Raw genomic sequence first — 17059 nt, 5'->3', positions numbered from 1 at the left:
GGAAGGAGGGAAGGGAAGGGAAGGAGGGAAGGAAAGGAAAGGAAAGGAAAGGAAAGGAAAGGAAAGGAAAGGAAAGGAAAGGAAAGGAAAGGAAAGAAAAAGAAAAAGAAACAAGTAATCTTGGAGAGGAAGGGTTTGTTTTACACTCAGGTCATGGGATGTCAGAAGAGAAACTCAAGGCAGAAACTGAAGCAGGGGCCACAAAGGATTAGGAAGGATGGCTGCTTATTGGCTTGCTCCCATGGCTTGCTCAGCCAGCTTTTTTATACAACCCAGACCCACCTGCCCAGGGATGGTGCCGCCCACAGTGGGCTGGGCCCTCCCATGTTAATCATTAATCAAGGAAATGCTCCACACACTGACTACAGGACAGTCTGATGGAGACATTTTCTCCATCTTCCCTAAACCAACCAGCACACGTTAAAGAAAAGGAGAGGTGTGCTTGGAGACAGTCAATGTCTTGGATGCTGGATTTGACCTAAATGGTCTTAATATATTGATGCATTTATTATGCTGTTCTTTGAACGAGAACCGGTTTTTTGTTTTGCTTTTCTGAGACAGGGTTTCTCTGTGTAGCCCTGGCTGTCCTGGACCTCACTCTGGAGACCAGGCTGGCCTCGAACTCACAGAGATCTGCCTGCCTTTGCATGCTGAGTGCTGGGGTTAATGGTGTCTGCCACCACCTGGCCCAGAGTTTTTAAAGGTCTTTACCTCAACTCATCCTCTAAAGACAAATGAGCTGTTCCCACACGACCCTCTCCTCTCATTTGAGGCCAGCCTCATCTCCAAGTGGTGCATTTCAGTTGATGCTACCTGGTATGGTTCCTTTTGCCCATCTTTCCCCCCATTAGTCTTTACTGAAGGACTGAGTTTGTTTTTATGAGAAAGGATCTCCATATGTAGCTCTGGCTGTCCCTCAAACTCACAGAGAGCTGCCTGATTAAAGGTTGGTACCACCACGCCCAGTCCTTCACTGAAAAAAAAAAATAATGAAAAAGGGATGGGAAAACCATTTTGTTATACAAGTATACTGATGGCATAGACTAGCAAAATAGAAAGGACAGAGGATTATTTTAAGGGAAAATGCAGACTAGTCCAATGTACTTGCAGTGCCTTCAAATTCTAAATAGGCCTGTAGCATCTGTGACTCAAAAGAACGAGAAGTATACAATTTATATGGTAAAGCCATCTCCCCTTTAAAACTAATGTTTTAATTATTTGAGATTTTCATATGATTACTTTGATCATATCCCCTCTCCTTCCCTTACCTCTCCCAGCTCTACCCTCACCCCTACCCCTTTCTCACCCAACATCTCTCTTTCTCTTTCCCAGACCCAACTGCTCTTGGGAGTGGGGCCCACCCTGCAGTATGGTCAATAAGGCAGGGATCACACTATTAAAGAACACCGACTCCCCTTCTCCCAGCAGGTACCAGATGCCAATTGATCCTCAGCTAAGGGGTGGGACTTTGTGTTCATCTCCCCCATGCTGTTTACCCATTTTCTTTACTGAATATTTGTCTAACAGGAAGAGTTCAAATCCATTGGGTGGTGAAGGGGTGTTCCACTTCAGGAAGAGGTCAGAGGTCTCCAATAGTCTCAGAGCTGGTCTCAAGGTTATCTCAGCACTTGCCATTATCTCTCCCTTACCATGTGATTGACCGCGGAGCATAGATTGAGGCCGACCTTTAGAAGGTGTTGATTGGTTGTATAATGTGCTTATCTTCTTCTCCCTTAGCCTGGTTGGTTAAATCTACATTCACACTTACCTTCCATCAGCTCCCTGGGCACCCTCTGAGGTTCCTTTTTATGGCTAGCTCAGTTTTGTTTCTACTTTGGACACCCATGCTGTGTTCTCTCAGGAGCTCAAAGTCTATTTCTTGCTTCCTAGGTTGGTCTGTGCCACGTTACTTAGGACCAAGTTCATGTACGTATCTGTTTCATTTTGCATAAGAGTGTGTAGCAACTGTTCCTCAGGCAGCTCTGGGAAGATGGATTTAGCTATAGATTATTTGCTGTTGTCCAGAACTTTATCCTCCTTAACTGGTCGTGGTATGGTGCCAACTGTTATTAGAGGGATTATAATTTTTAGTTAAAATGTCAAGTTTTATGATGTTTCCTCCATCCAAAAAATGAGGGAGTGAGCCCAGGAGAGACTTAAAGGTGAACTTGTATGTGCAGTTAAAATCAGCATGTCTGTTATTCGGGGTTACAGCATCCTTCCTCTGTCTTTCCTGCATCCTTGGCACTGCTGTTTATGTGGGCACCAGATCCATGGGTCCACTGGCAGACCCCACTTATAAGGACGTGAAGGGTGGGTTTGACAGCAAGAGAAAAGGAATAGGTTGCCAGCAAGGTTCCCATGGACTCAACTTGGCTGCTTTTATTGTTCACATAAACTCCAGTGGGGATCAAAAAGCAAATTTAGAAAAGGATGACAAGAATGTGGTGGCTTGAGCGAGAATGGCCCCCGTAGGCTCATATGATTGAATGCTTAGACCCAGCTGGTGGACCTTGGTGAAGGTTAGGAGGTGTGGCCTTGTGGGAGCAGGTGAGTCACTGAGGTTTGAAGTCTACATGGTTCCAAGTTAGGCCTTAATCCTTATGGGTCAGATATAAGTTCTCAGTTATTGCTCCAGTGCCACGCCTGGCTGCCTGCTGCCAGATTCCCTTCAGCCATAATGGTTATAGACTCTAGCTCTCTGGAACCATAGGCCCCAGACCAAATGCTTTCCTTCATAAAGTTGCCTCAGTCATGGTGTTTCATCATGTCAATTGGACAGTAACTAAGACAGAGAGATTGTTTGATGAGGTTACTGTAGAAAACCCTGTTTTAGGCATGGAAATATTGTGTACTTTGGGGTACCAGTACATGGCATAGGTAGGTGTGAAATATATTATGAGGGATTTAAGCATTAGCATTTTTTCCTGTCTCCTTTCTGTGGGTTTTACATAAACCAGCTGCAGACATTCTTGGATAGAGACCACATGAGAGACTTTGGTCTAATTCTTTATAAAAATTATTTTTATTTTAGATGTATGGGTGTTTTGCCTACATCTATGTCTGTGTACCACATGTGTGCCTGGTGCCCTCAGAGGCTAGAAAAGAGCATCCGATGCCCTAGAACTGGAGTTATAGATGGTTATGACCTGCCATATGGGTGCTGGGAATGAAACTCAGGTCCTCTGCAGGAACAGCAAGTGCTTTTACCCCCTTAGTTATTTCTACGATTCCCCCACCCCCGGTCTGATTTGTAGTGCAAGTGTCAGGTCTTCTGTGACCGTGAATCAGAGTTAGTCCTCTCTCTTAAGGAAAGAGGAAGGAAACCCTCTCCTCCCACCTGCTTTGTCCCTCTGGTGCTACCGGATTGGGCATTTCTAGAAAAACCCATCCAGGACTCAGATGAGTGACATTTCTCTGCAGGTCTAAGTTCTTCCATCCTCACGGTGGTCCAGAAGTGATAAGGTAAAGGTGCTGTGCACAGGCAAGGGATTGTCCCCAGATTGAGGGGCAGCAGAAAGAGGCAAAGGGAGGGAAGATACCATCGCTGTGAGGGAGGGATCAAGACTATTATGGGTTGGCTCAGGTCGAGGTGCTCCTAACTGTGCGTGATGGTCGCATCAGGTACGGACAGGGTCCATGAAGAACCTTTGGAGAGCAGCAGGGAAACCACTCCTATGTCAGTGCGGCTTATTGAGGGGAAAAGATGGGAGGAGGGATGGGGTGTTCAGGAAATGGGGTGCGTTGGGCTTGCGGGGTGCATTTTCATCTGAGCCTCTCATCAGAAGGAAGTCGCCGCCTGTGGTTTTCGTCATTCCTGTTATTTTCCTGATTGCTGCTGTGTTTGTGTTTGTTCTGGAAGGAAAAACAGAAGAAGAGGGGGTTACAGAATGTCAAGGATGAGGGGAGAGGGAGGAGTCGAAGGTAACTGGAGTCAGATGCAGTGGTGTTCATGGGCTTCTGGCTGGGTGTAGGACTGAGATGGAAAACCAGCAAGCCCTGAGGCCCACGACCCCTAGAAAAAAATACACAGTAGGGTGCAACGTAAGTTGGTGGGTCTAGGTAAGAGAAGAGGCAAGCTACATCTTTGAATAATAAACAATATAAGCACTAGACTTTTGGCCTGAAAAGTGCTTTTTAAATTAGGAAATTAGGTTTTACTATTATAGAAACAGTCAAGAAAGAGCTTGGGGGGTGGGGTGGGGTTATCTTTCTGCCCTTGTGGCGGAAAGGGTGTCCCTACCTATGCCAATGTCTTGCTGTCTGACAGGCTTGTCTTTCTTTTCAGGGCAAAGGAAAACATTGTATCAGCAAGCCCCCCACCCCTGCCCCCCACCCCATCTGACACCATGGTTGGGTTTACTGTCATCAATGCTCTGCCTCAGTCTCCTGTTCATGTTTTGGTGAGAGGGGTCGTTTATCCATGACAGCTACATAAGACACCAGCAGTGGACATAGGATTAGTCACCTGTGTCCACAGCATTGAGCCATAGGGCATGGCCTAAGGCCTGGGCCATGTAGGAACACAGAATGGCACTTGGGGGCTGAGGGACCAACGAGAGCTTCAGGGGGCAGCTCTGTGGTGCCCTGAGTTTCCAAGGAAGCACGTGACTAAGTAATTTGTAGACTGATAGAGAGGTGGAACCCCAGAGGTTGGGGACTAGATAGGGTTTAGTTTACGTGACTGAAACATTAGAAGATCAGAGTGTTCCTGCTTGGCAGTGTGGTGGGATGATGATTGAGAGCATAAGGTCATGGCCGGGTATTGGCAAGGTAGATACAGGAAGCCTGAGGATGCACAACTCTCCTGTGACTGGAGTCATAGACAATTGTAAGTTGCAATGTGGGTGCTGGGAATCGAACCTGGGTCCTCTGCAAGTGCAACCGGTGCTCTCAACCCCTGAGCCACCTCGCCAGCTCCAAGTAGTTAGCACACTTGGGGCAGATTCCACCGTGGCATTTTCTTACACAGTTGTCACCGAACTTTCTTGTCATTTGTTCTTCTTTCTCCCTGTCCTTCTTTGTCTCCTCTTCCAACTTTTTTTTAAAATCTATTTACTTTTTATTATTTTATGTGTAGGAATGTTTTGCCTGCATAGATGAATGTCTGTGAACCCTGGTATGTTTGCTGTTTGCTAAGACCATAAGGAAATGTCAACCCCCTGATACTGGAGTTAGAGATGGCTGTGAGCCCCCAGGTAAACGCTAGAAACTGAACCCAGATCCTCCGCAAGAGCAGCAAGCACTCAACTCCTGAGCCACCTCCCCAGCCCTCCCCTGACTGCTTTCTGGCTCCTCTGATCCTCCTGTGCTGAGGTGTCATGACATCTTGTACTTCCCCACCAGGCTAGACGAGGCTGAGGGAAATGACCAGAGTGATGCAAATCTAGGTCCCCACATTTCAAACACTGAGCAGTCTCTCTAGTCCCCACATTACTGTCTTTTAACCCCATTGCTGTAAACTCGAAGCTCACTCAGCGCTGAGCTTTGATAACACGAGTAAGCCAGGCCTCATCAGCTGCTGAAGAATGACTTCGGGCCTGTCCGTCCTGTTCACCCACTCACCATTCGTCCGCCGCCATTTCACCTTGATCAGGTCGATAGCCATGGCGAGAGGCAGCACCACAACAGGCAGGGTCATCCATAACAAAGCTATCTTGGAGTCTGAAATACAAACCCCAGTAGGTCATGAGATGAGGAAAACATCGAGATGGTTTTTCTCACAGGAGCAGCCTGAGGGCTGGGTCTCTCCAGGAACCAACTCAGTCTTCCTGAAAGTCAGGTGCCAAGGGAAGCAGGCAAGCTTAGGTCTGCTGGTGCCCCACCCCATTTCCTTCTCTCTTTCCCATTACATCACTCCACCACAGATCACTGGAGTAACTACCGTGGTAAAACATAAAGTCTGCCAGACATAACTGCCAGGGCTTTGAGGAAAATTAATTTCTAGTGCAGAATAAAATTCACATCAAAGGGAAAGAGACATGTCAGAATTGTTTTGACAACAAGGGGGAGTTTATAAAATAGAACACACACACACAGAGAGAGAGAGACAGAGACAGAGACAGAGACATAGACAGAGAGACAGAGACAGAGAGAGAAGAAATTCAGAGAAATGTTGTCCTTAGGTTACCTGAAGACAAACTTTGCAAGAGACAAATATTTATTTTTAAAAGATTTATTTTAAAAATACTCCACCATGGAGAAGAAAATAAAATAGGAAGAGGAAAAGAAGAAAAGAGTAAGAAGATAAAGGAGGAGGAAGTGGAGGAGGAGGAAGAAGAGGAGAAATGGCAGAAGGAGGAGGAGGAGGGGAAGAGGGAGCAGAAGGGACAGCAGCAATAGGCTGAGTGCGGGGTGCACACCTGTAATCCCAGAGCTTGTGATGCAGAGGCAGGAGAATCAGAAGTCCCAGGCTAGACTGAATACATGAAACCTCTCAAAGAAACAAAACAAAATAGTATTGGAAATGTAATTGAGGAAAATATGTAATAAAAATATTAAAAAAAAATGTAGTGAAGAAAGACTTCTAGCCCTCTCCCCATTTACCCATTCCTCAGGTTGTATAATTACCAGCATTGTGCTCTATTTGATTCAGATGTTGTACTTTTAAAGCATATCTCTGAGTGATTTCATTGATAAATAAAGAACAAGATTTTTCTGAAAAAAAAAAAAAAGAAACAAAACAAAACAAAACAAAAAACATAGAGCCCAAGCCATTTGATACTTGGTTCCCAAGCCAGAGGAAGGTATGCAGTCACCAACCTGAGAGAGGGAAACGGGCTGTTTTCTCCTGGCCCAGAGGGAGGCTGATGGAGCAGGTCACATTCACCATGGAGCCGTTTGTGACCAGCAGAAGTGTCTCCACCTGGAACAGCTCCTGGGTCCCTTGCTGAAAGGCCTCGGAAAACGATGGCATTGTCTTTCCGTCTCTGTCCCTCCACTGCACATGGGGCCGTGGGAACCACCCATCAGACGTACACCTCAGCTGCATGCCTCCATCTTTCAAGACCTCCCTGGTGATCCGTGGGGTGGAACCCACCGCTGGGGACAGAGACCAAGGAAGACGATGGAGCCTCCACACATGTGTGTGGTCAGCAACTTCCCCGAGGGGGGTGGGGTGAGGGCAGCTTGGGGAGGACAGAGCTCTGGGCCAATGGCCTCTCTTGGGAGCTGGGACTGGCTACAAGATTTCTTGTTTTGTTTTTCTATTTTTGTTGCAGTCTTCTAGGATAGACTACAAGTTAAAAAATACATGTTCAAATCTAATTTTTTTGTAACCTCAATTCCCTTTTCCCTCCTGACCTTGACAATGAAGTAATTTTGATTAGACATGAAACTTGGGCGACATGGAAGATGCTGAGTAAGAGAGGCGTCTCAAAATAGAGGAAGAAAGCCCTGTAACAGACGGTCCTCTAGGCGTGTCATGCTCCTGTCTGTTAATTTAGACTGGGACTTGGTGTAAGGGAAATATGAAGGCTATCCAAGACTTAGGCCTATGTCCTTAACAACATTTGCTGACATCGGAGAGCTGTTTCTAAGGGTGATTTTTGTCTGCTCCTCTTCAAGCACACCAAGACTGTCAGTCTTTACAGATTCTGTGCATGTGGTAGATCTAGCTGAGTCTTCAAATTACTACAATTCCTGGAAACCAAGTATTTCCCAGAATCTTAGCAGCACTGTGAAATAACAAGGTTTGTGTAAAATCATGGGGAATATTCTCAGAATGTCACTTTACAGAGTGCTTGAGAGTCCCACCTTCCTGATTGTTCTGCACTTAAAAATTTAAACCACAGGAAAGGCCTGCCAGTCTGGCCAAGAACGCACAGTGGAGAAGGGAGACCTTACTACTACTATTTTGCTAAACGTGCATCGTATTAAATTCTTTTCTCTTTGTACCCATAGATTAGCACAGCTCTCAGACCTCATCAGAGAAGTTTCTCTTGCAGTGGGTAGTGGCTAAGACAGAAACTCACATCTGGTCAAAGTGCAGAGATTGAATGAGGGATTCAGTCACAAATGAGATGCCTATATCATTGTCCCCCCATGGCTAAGTGACCGCCATGGAAGAAGGAAGTGGTACTATTGTAAGAGTCGGAGTTTGGGGGATGGGCACTGTACTGAAACAGTGTCTGAATAGGACAGGACCACTGCACCACAGCAGCTGTGGTTGTCTATGCAAGACCTGCACTAGATCAAGCTGGTCAATATGTTCCAGCTTGGAAGGGGCTCTGAGCCCACTCCTACCTAAGAAGCTATGGACAGTTGATGACTCAGGGGACATGAGAGTCAGTTCTCTTTAAGGATGTGGCTCCTGGCAGGTTGACCTTGCTCCAGTAGATGGCTCTACACGCTCGAGTATGTGGACAGCAGAAATAGAAGTCCATGGGTTATTAATTTTGTAAAAAGAGGATGGGAAGTTGGGTGGTGAATATTATCAAAGCAGACGGTTTGAAATTCTCAGGGAATTAGTAAGGAAGTATCTATTTAAAAACCTCAAATCTGTGTACCCGAGGTTGCGCTCTTGAAGTGTTTATGGTGGTCGCTACACCAAAAGTTCAATATAAACTTGAAAATGAATGAGCACGGAGAATATTTTGGGTGTCAGAGAAATCTCCCAGGAACCAGTGTGCCATAGTGTTAGGAAGCTGGAGAAGCCAAAAGATCCATCTGGTATCCTTACCCATCACCTGCACATCCACACGGGCCTCCTGGTAGACACCATCTTTTCCAAAAAGGCACCGATACTGCCCTTCATCCGAAGTTCTGGCATTGTGAATCTGCAGGGTCAGTTTTCCCTCGTGGATGGCATCAGTCACCAACGAAGTCCTCCCTTTGTATTCTACCATCTGCTCTCCAGCCACGTGGGCTCCATTTGCATACACGTGGACTGCAGGGTAATAGCGGGATCGGAGCCACCTCACCTCTAAGTTCTGAGCATCCGTTTGAGGTGAGAGGTGACAAGTTAATTCTATGTTCTCTCCGACTTGAACAGGGCTGGGCTGGGAATGTCCAATTACGCTAACGGAAGCTGTTAAATACACCAGACACAGACGAGGGATGAATCAACACAGAGAAAGTCACTCTACTAACATGGACATCCTGTGAGGTTTGGAACCCACAAGCATCCCAGGGGAGGTTAGAGGCCCAGGGTCCCTCCTTGGAGGAAGGTGGGGCTTGTAGTCTCTGCATGCAATTTAAAGAAGAGCCTTGCTAGTCTGAAGGAAACATTAATTAAAGGCCAGGCTACACGCCAATAAGGGAATGATTTTACTGCTAAAATTCTCAGAATAAGATAAAGAGGCCATCACTTCTAAACAGGCAGACTTTACACAATTGGTTTGTGCTACCCTGTGATCATGGCTAAAACTGAGTGCTGGGTGCGTAGCAACAGAAATTGAGAAAGCCTCCCTAGCCAATCCCTGAAGCAGGGTTTTGAGGATGCCTTGGCATTTCCTCCCATTCTCACGAGGATCGTAATGTGTCCCCGGTGCTCTCAATGCTCTGCCCTCATGCATGGGCGTGCACGCAGGTCCCACTCACCCAGCTCGGTCTGGAGCCTCTCTGGAGAAAGAAAAAGAAAAATATCTTAAGGGATTTGGTCTAAAGGAAAGGAAAGAAACTTTCCAGAAATAAAGGTGAGCTTCACATTTTATTCAAGAACTCAATTTATTTAAAAAGTATGAAAAACAGCAAAATTAACAGTGGAGTAAAATATAAACTTGAAGATTACTGAAATACCGTGAATGTTTATAAATTTGAATCTATTACCTAAATATGATTAAAGAAAAAGAAGAGTTGCTGCTGAGCAGCCCCTGGAACCCCTGAGGTCTGTGGTGCCTGAGCCAAAGCACTGACCTGACAGAGCGATGGTGGCCTCCTGGGTCTCTCTGAGGCCATGGCTGTAGATGAAGCAGGAAATGGTCTCTACACTGTCATTCCTGACCATCAGTGTGTCTTCCACATAGAATAGCCCATCTTCACCTGGCACATGATTCTCAGAGAAACTCATCAACTTTTCTCCCCAGATGCCCTCCCAGTGCACCTCAGGCTCAGGGAACCAGCCTCGGGATGTGCACACAAGCTGGACCTCTCCTTCTTCGACTCCCTCCACATGGATATTTGGGGAAGATCCTAGAGCTGGAGAGAGAGAGAGAGAGAGAGAGAGAGAGAGAGAGAGAGAGAGAGAGAGAGAGAGAGAGAGACAGCACATCCTTGACTCCCAGAGCCCACAGATCGAAGTGAGACCTGGGGAAGTCCTTCATAGGGAGGAGGTGGGAGCCACAGCCTGGGAAGCAGACAGTGTTACCAGAGTTCCTTCCCAGTCAAATGGAATTCTGGTTGTTTTATTTGTATCTTTAAACATTAGCATCTTCAGACTCAGTAGATGAAAGGGAGAGGAGGGAAACATGACACAGTTTGCTTTGTGACTCTGGTACTTTGAAGATGTGGTGTGATTTATTCATGAGGACGTCTGTGCCCTAATTTATTCAGGAGGAATGTTTATGTCCTAATTTAGTCATGATAACATCTCTGCCCTCAACTTTGCTTCTCATGTTCTTTGTAGTAGGCTTCTTGTCCGCTGTTTTTGGATGATATCAGAACTCTAGTTTAAATGAGACATTTATTATTAACTCAGACATCACATTTATGGGTTATTTTCATTTCTTCCATGGTTTGTTAGATTCGTGGGCAGTTGCAATTTTGGTATGCAGTAAAATGGTTGAGAAATTACTGTACCTTCTTGCAGTGGGGAAATCTATTTTAGACTAATTTGTGTAAACCATGGAGTGCCTTTTTTAAAACATCACAGCTGTTTATATCACTGGCTGAGAAAACAGATGAATAAGCCTTTCACTTGCACCCACAGATAACATTTGACTTAAATTTCAATGTCTCTGAGTGTCATGAATCAGTGTCCAGCTCTACCTGAAGCTTAGAAATACACAGATTCTCATGTCCATTCTTTTGAGCCAATTGAACGTGGTAATGGGAACAATTATAGCCACAAGTGTCAAGGAAAAAAAAAGTTCTGTGTGGATGTTTCTCAAAAAGGAACCCCCTAAAAATCAACCAAAACACAAGCAACCAAACAAATAAAAAGCCCCCTAAAATCAGACCTGATATACAACACCCATTGCTCCACTTCTGGAAAAACACCCAAGGGAATTTAAGCTCACATTCATTCACGAAGAAAGAATCCTTCCCAATGCCCATGTTGTAGGGTCAGCCCCGATATGCATTCACAGATGACTGGATAGCCAAGTGACCATGGTGTGCTAAATTTTATTTTATGTGTGTGGGTATTTTGTGTGTGCATCTGCATCATGTGTGTCTTGTGCCTGTGGAGTAAAAGACGACATTGAATCCCCTGGAATTGGAGTTACAAATAGTGTGAGCTGCTGTGTGGGTGCTGGGAATCAAAACTGGTTCCTCTGGAAGAGCACATGGGGTCTTAATTGCTGAGCCATCTTTCTAGAACCCACTTTATTCACTCAAAAAGAATTAAAAGAAGTTATTCACAGAAAATGGATGGAGCTGGAAACCATGGTATTAAGCAGAAGGGGATGATGGGAGGTGACAGGAGAAGGCATGGGTAAATATGGTAAAGGACCATGATAAACTTAACAAAAGCATTACAAGATCCATCACTTTGCACAAGGAATGCATGCTAATGAATTTTTCAAAAGGTGGTGGTAAAAACTGCGTTGGCCAGAGCGGCCAGTGTCCTCAGAGAATCATTCCCCGGTGAAGCAACTGGATTTTCGTGACCTCCCCTCCTGCGTGTAGAGAGGTTGTGATACGTGCACAAGACCTCAAGCTGACAAAATCCCAGCATAGATGGGGAGATGGGCATGAATTCCATGCCCAGCTGAGAAGATATTGATGACTGATAGCTGCCGGGAGCTGTGGATGGGCTGGGAGCAGGGAGTCAATTTTCCTTAAGATGTGTAGCCAGTGGTAGGTTGAACAAGCTCAGCAGATGGTCACACACTCGAATGTGTGGATGGTACAATTCATACTGGATAGAAGAAAGAGACAAGGTGGTGGTGGGGGAGCCATGATTGTAAGGGTAGAGAAGGGGGTGGAGTTTGGGAGGGGTAGGGGAAGGGGAAGATATGATTAAAATACATTGTATGAAATTCTCAAGGACTTAATAAGCGGGACATGGTGGTGCACGCCTTTAATCCCAGCACTCCGGAGGCAGAGGCAGGCAGATTTCTGAGTTCAAGGCCAGCCTGGTCTACAAAGTGAGTTCCAGGACAGCCAAGGTTATACAGAGAAACCCTGACTCGAAAAACAAAAAAATGAAGAAGAAGAAGGAAAGGGACTGGGGAGATGGCTCAGTGGTTAAGAGCACCGTCCGCTCTTCTGGAGGACCTGGATTTTGTTCCCAGCACCCACGTGATAGTTCACAACTATCTGTAACTCCAGTTCCAGGGGATCTGACCCTCTTCTGGCCTCCATGGGCACTGAGCACATACATGGCGCACAGACACACAGTCAGGCAGAATATCCCCATACACACATAAAAGCAAATAATTCTTATTTAAAAAATGAGTAAGAAAAAAGAGAAATGTCCTCCTTCGGTAGTTGAAAAAGAATTTTGCAAGAGGTGATACAGTTCCCAAAGGTAAGTGGATCCACCCCCCATTGTGCCCCTGGGCCCCTGGGCCCCTGGGCAGATATTCACCAGCCACTTGGAGTAGCACGCTTGTCTCTCTCCAGTAGTCCCCCTCCTGGAAGCGGCACCAGTACTGGCCATCGTCACTTGGCTGGACCTGGCGAATCTTCAGAGCCACACTGCCCTCTTCAGTGCTGTCCTCCATCCACTCTGCCCGGCCTCCGTACCCCTCCATCGGTAGCCCAGTCACCTCAGCTCCATCCCGGTATATAATCACTGGCATGGCAGGGTCGGAGCGGTACCACCTCACCTCCATGTGTGCCGTGGTCCTCTTGGGGAGGAGCTGACACGTTAGCAGGGCATCTTCCCCGACTTTGGCCAGGATTGGGAGGTTAGGACCGACCACTCTGAAGTCATCTACAAAACAGTGAAAGAGGAAACAGAGAGGCAAGCCAGAGAACTAGGATGCTTGCTTTGAGTAGCCAAGGTGCTGGAACTTGTTAAAAGAAAGCAGGGAAGTATTTAATGTCAATGTTTCAGAGAATTAAAACATGGAAGGGTGCACATTTTCTGGTTAAAAATAAACGGTATGTGTTCTAAAATTTAAAATTTTGAGCGTGAATATATGTCACCACTTGGGAGGCAATTCCACGGTTAATGAGCTTTTGGGATCTGGATTTTTTTCTTTAAAGTGTTTTATTTTTAATTATGCATATTTGTGTGGGTACACACATGTGTGTGCAGACCAGAAAAGAAGATCATGTTCCCTGAAGCTGGCTTACAAGTGGTTGTGAGCCATCAGCAGTAGATGCTGGGAACTGAACTTGGCTCTCTGGAAGAGCTTTCTGTACTCTTAACTGAGCCACCTCTCCAGCCCTGAGTTTTGCAGGCTTAAACTATCCATCTTTAAGATACCAAAAGCAACCACATCTCTGGGGTCCGTTCCCAGATAAATTAATATGTGAGTTGATGTTTCCATGGGGACTTTATCTTGATTTTGGAGTCATTTTGAGTTTAGGTAAATAGGAAAGCCACTGGGTCCTTCCACCTTCCTGGGTCACTCATCCCAGGGAAGGAGCTGATTTGGCTTTTTCCTTTCCTCCCGGAGAAGGCAAGAGTCCAGTAAATAGCAAATGTGGGTTTCACAAAAGTGTCTCATGGTGGGTTAGAGACAAGGCTTGCCTAGAAAGTTTGAGTCTTCTGATCAAATCTTAAGTCATGTTCTTTGATATCTAAAAATCAAAGATGTGTTTGACAATTCTGTGTGCTGTGATGTTTGAGAATTTCATGTCGTGGGTACCCATTCTTCTTCTGTAATCCCGGCCCTGGGGAGGTGAAGGCAGGAAAGATCTTGGCTACCAGGTGAGTTAGAGGCCAGCCTGGGTAGACCCAAAATCCTGTGTAGGGAGGAGGAGCGAGTGGAAGCTTAGCAGGGAAAAGCACTTGCAGCCAAGCCTGAAGACCAAGGGTTTAAGTCCCAGGATTTACATGGTGGGGAGAAGAACCAGCTAAGGCAAATTGTCTTCTGACCCTCATATGCAAGCTGCAGGGTGCACACCCCCCATACACTGTACATGCATTTGCTCCTCCATACACACACACACACACACACACACACACACACACACACACACANTCCATACACACACACACACACACACACACACACACACACACACACACAAACAGAGGTAACATTAAAAGCTAATAAAATAAAAGTAGTCATAAGGGTACTCTTAACTCAGATTTAAGATACTGCTCAAAATTCTCTCCAGTACTTAGACAGAGATCTTGTGTCTTTGGCTGGTGGGATTTATGTGTGTGGGCTTCCCCGCAGAGTTGAGTATTGTGTGAAAACTGAGCATGCTCCAGCTATGGATTCCAGTTGCACTTTCCAGGTGACTTCCAGTGCCGCCTAAAGTTGTCACTTGCACCCAAGAGGTGAGCAACTAAGTCAAGAAGCCAGGGGATGGGGAGGTGGGGGAGGGGTGGAAAGGCCAGTGTGAGCCTGCACCCCTTTGTCCTGCACTGTCAGGTTGGGTTTGAGACTGTGCATTTTAGATCCGAGGGGCATGACAGCGAGCAGGGATGGGGGGAGGGGGGAAGGGACCCTACCTGGGTGCTTTATAGTCAGCAGGACGAAGAGGAAGGAGGCAGCCACGCCAGATAGACTATACCGTGGGCAATCCACCATCCTCCCTGGAGCAAACATAGAAGAAAGTGCAGCTGTGATTACCCACCATGCCTTGCAGTTTCTGCATTGGTTTTTGTTTGTTTTGTTTTGTTAACTCGACAGAAGCTAGAGTCATCTGAGAAAAGGGATCCTAACTGAGGAAACTGCCTCCATCAGATTGGCCTATGAGCAAATCTGTGGGGGAATTTTCTTGATTAACGATTGATGGGAAAGGACCCAGCCTACTGTGGGCAGTGCCACCCCTGGGCAGGTGGGCTTGCATGATGTAAAAAAGCAAGCTGAGCAAGTCGCAGAGGGCAAGCGGTGTTGCTCCATGGTCTCTGCCTCAGTGTCTGCCTCCAGGTTACTGCTTGGGTTCCTGCCTTGATTTCCCTTCATAGTGGTCTGCCAGCTGTAAGATGAAATTAACCCTTTCTTTCCTGGGTTGCTTTTGGTCTTGATGTTTATCACAGCAATAGCAAGCTAACTAGGACTTCTGATGGCTATGTTATCTTAATAGACAATTAGCACCAAACCTGTCATCATAAGATCATGGTCTGGCCCCGTTCTTTTCAGTTATTGATCACAGCTGACTCGCTCACTCACATTTGAGCTCTCACGATGGAGTTACACTGTACGTTATCCCTTAGGCTCCCCCTCAGGTCTCACTTAGTCCAGCTGGCTTCTAACTTGCAACATAGCCAAGGATGACCTTGAAGTCCTTCCTCTACCTCTTGTGAATCCTGAGATTGACATTTCATACACCAGGAGGCAGATACTGAAGAGGATGAGGCAAGACAATGTCTGGTTTGAGGCCAACCTGAGCTGAAGGAAGTTTTTTGATTGGAAAGAAAAATCAGTCCTGAGCTAAAGAGACAGTGATGTTAAAAAGAGGAAAAACTCAGCTTGTTGTGGTAGCTCACTATAATCTCAGCACCCAGAAGGCTGAGGCAGGAGGATTGCCATTTGTTGGAAGCCGGCACTGGCTATAGAGTGGGAGTCTGTCTCAAAACACTACTCTCTAAAAAATGTGCAGTGGAGATCAACAGGAAGTAAGAGCCATTTCCTGACAGGATGCTGGCTATGCGTAGGCTCTACCTACTTCCTCATCTTAGTTGACTCCTCCCCACCCCACCCCCACTCCCATGTCCATCCTTCATGAGAGACTCTCCAAGCCACTCACCTGTTGCTCTTTCCTTTAGGGTGAAATGGAAGCTGTTGGTCTCACCCAGCCACAGGTGTGTCCTTCATTCACATAGCAGGTGTCTAAGGACAGGAGAGCATAGTGACTGGTGATGGAGCAGGCAAGGAAAGTGGAAGCGTCACCAGCTTGTGTGAAGGAAGATTTGAATGGTGTCAGTCTGTAGGCCGAGTCAAGTCCCCGAGGGTCACTCTAAAATGAGGCTACAGTCAGAGCAGCACCTTTACCTTCTGCTCCAAAGCGAAACTCAGAAGGAAGGCAGGTGGACTTTGGGCTCTGTTCTGATTCATCTAGCCTTCTAGGCACAGTGATAATGTTGACCCTTATCTCTTCAGAACACCAGCACACAGGCTGGACCCTGCTCCATGCCCTGTCCAGCAGGTAGGTGACCTGACATCTGGCAGTGGCCTAAATCATTGCTACTTTGTCCTGTCCTTCAGCTTGCTGAACATCTATGATTCCCATCTAGGGCCAAGCTCTCCCACAACACGGAGTCTGTGGACCCTCAGAGTGCAGAGCATGACTGTCTATCAGATACTCAACCTTCACCCTACTGAGTAGAAAACCAAGTCTAGGAGGGGATGTTCCCTGTCTGAGACCAGAGCATCAGGCCAAGGTGCCTGTGTGTTTTTTCTTTGTTCTTTCTCTTTTACTGGAAAACAAAGGCTTCACTCAAGAAATTTAATAAACTTTCTGATATAGCATGTGGGTACAATGAGCATGGCTGGTGATGGAGGGCCTTGGGCACCCCTGTTATGTGCTCTTCTTTCTTCAGTCCTTCTTGGGGTTTCCCTAAATTCTCTTTCACACTATTGGGGGGTCTCCAGATCCACTTTCAAGAGCTGGGAAGAGCAGTGTTTAACTTATTTAGAAGAATGTTTGTTCTTCATTGTAAGAGTGTAACAGCACAGCATGCAAGGCAACAGTGTAACAGCACAGTATGCAAGGCAACAGTGTAACAGCACAGCATGCAAGGCAACAGTGTAACAAACAGCATGCAAGGCAACAGTGTAACAAACAGCACAGCATGCAAGGCAACAGTGTAACAGCACAGCATGCAAGG

The 17059-nt window shown here is 46.3% G+C and overlaps 1 protein-coding gene across 2 annotated transcripts; it reads right to left on the bottom strand.

Moving 5' to 3' along the window:
• Positions 1 to 3004: 3004 nt before the first annotated feature.
• On the bottom strand, positions 3005 to 16227 carry Btnl2 (butyrophilin like 2). 2 transcript variants are annotated; one of them, XM_021150021.1, is made up of 9 exons: positions 15979 to 16227; positions 14738 to 14821; positions 12692 to 13039; positions 9856 to 10137; positions 9541 to 9561; positions 8681 to 9028; positions 6763 to 7041; positions 5566 to 5664; positions 3005 to 3855 (listed from the first exon to the last, which is right to left on the bottom strand). In XM_021150021.1, the coding sequence occupies exons 2-9, from the start codon at positions 14814 to 14816 to the stop codon at positions 3821 to 3823; spliced, it is 1491 nt and encodes a 496-aa protein (XP_021005680.1). In that variant the 5' UTR covers positions 14817 to 14821; positions 15979 to 16227; the 3' UTR covers positions 3005 to 3820. The 2 variants fall into 2 exon arrangements, with proteins under 2 accessions (XP_021005680.1, XP_021005679.1); XM_021150020.2 differs by lacking the exon at positions 15979 to 16227 and having other exon boundaries at positions 3756 to 3855; positions 5558 to 5664; positions 14738 to 14816.
• Between the last annotated feature and the right edge of the window lie 832 nt (positions 16228 to 17059).

The sequence above is a fragment of the Mus caroli genome, chromosome 17 (assembly GCF_900094665.2).
Source record: "Mus caroli chromosome 17, CAROLI_EIJ_v1.1, whole genome shotgun sequence".
In the NCBI taxonomy this organism is placed as follows: Eukaryota; Metazoa; Chordata; class Mammalia; order Rodentia; family Muridae; genus Mus; species Mus caroli.
This window is presented reverse-complemented; position numbering and strand designations above follow the sequence as displayed.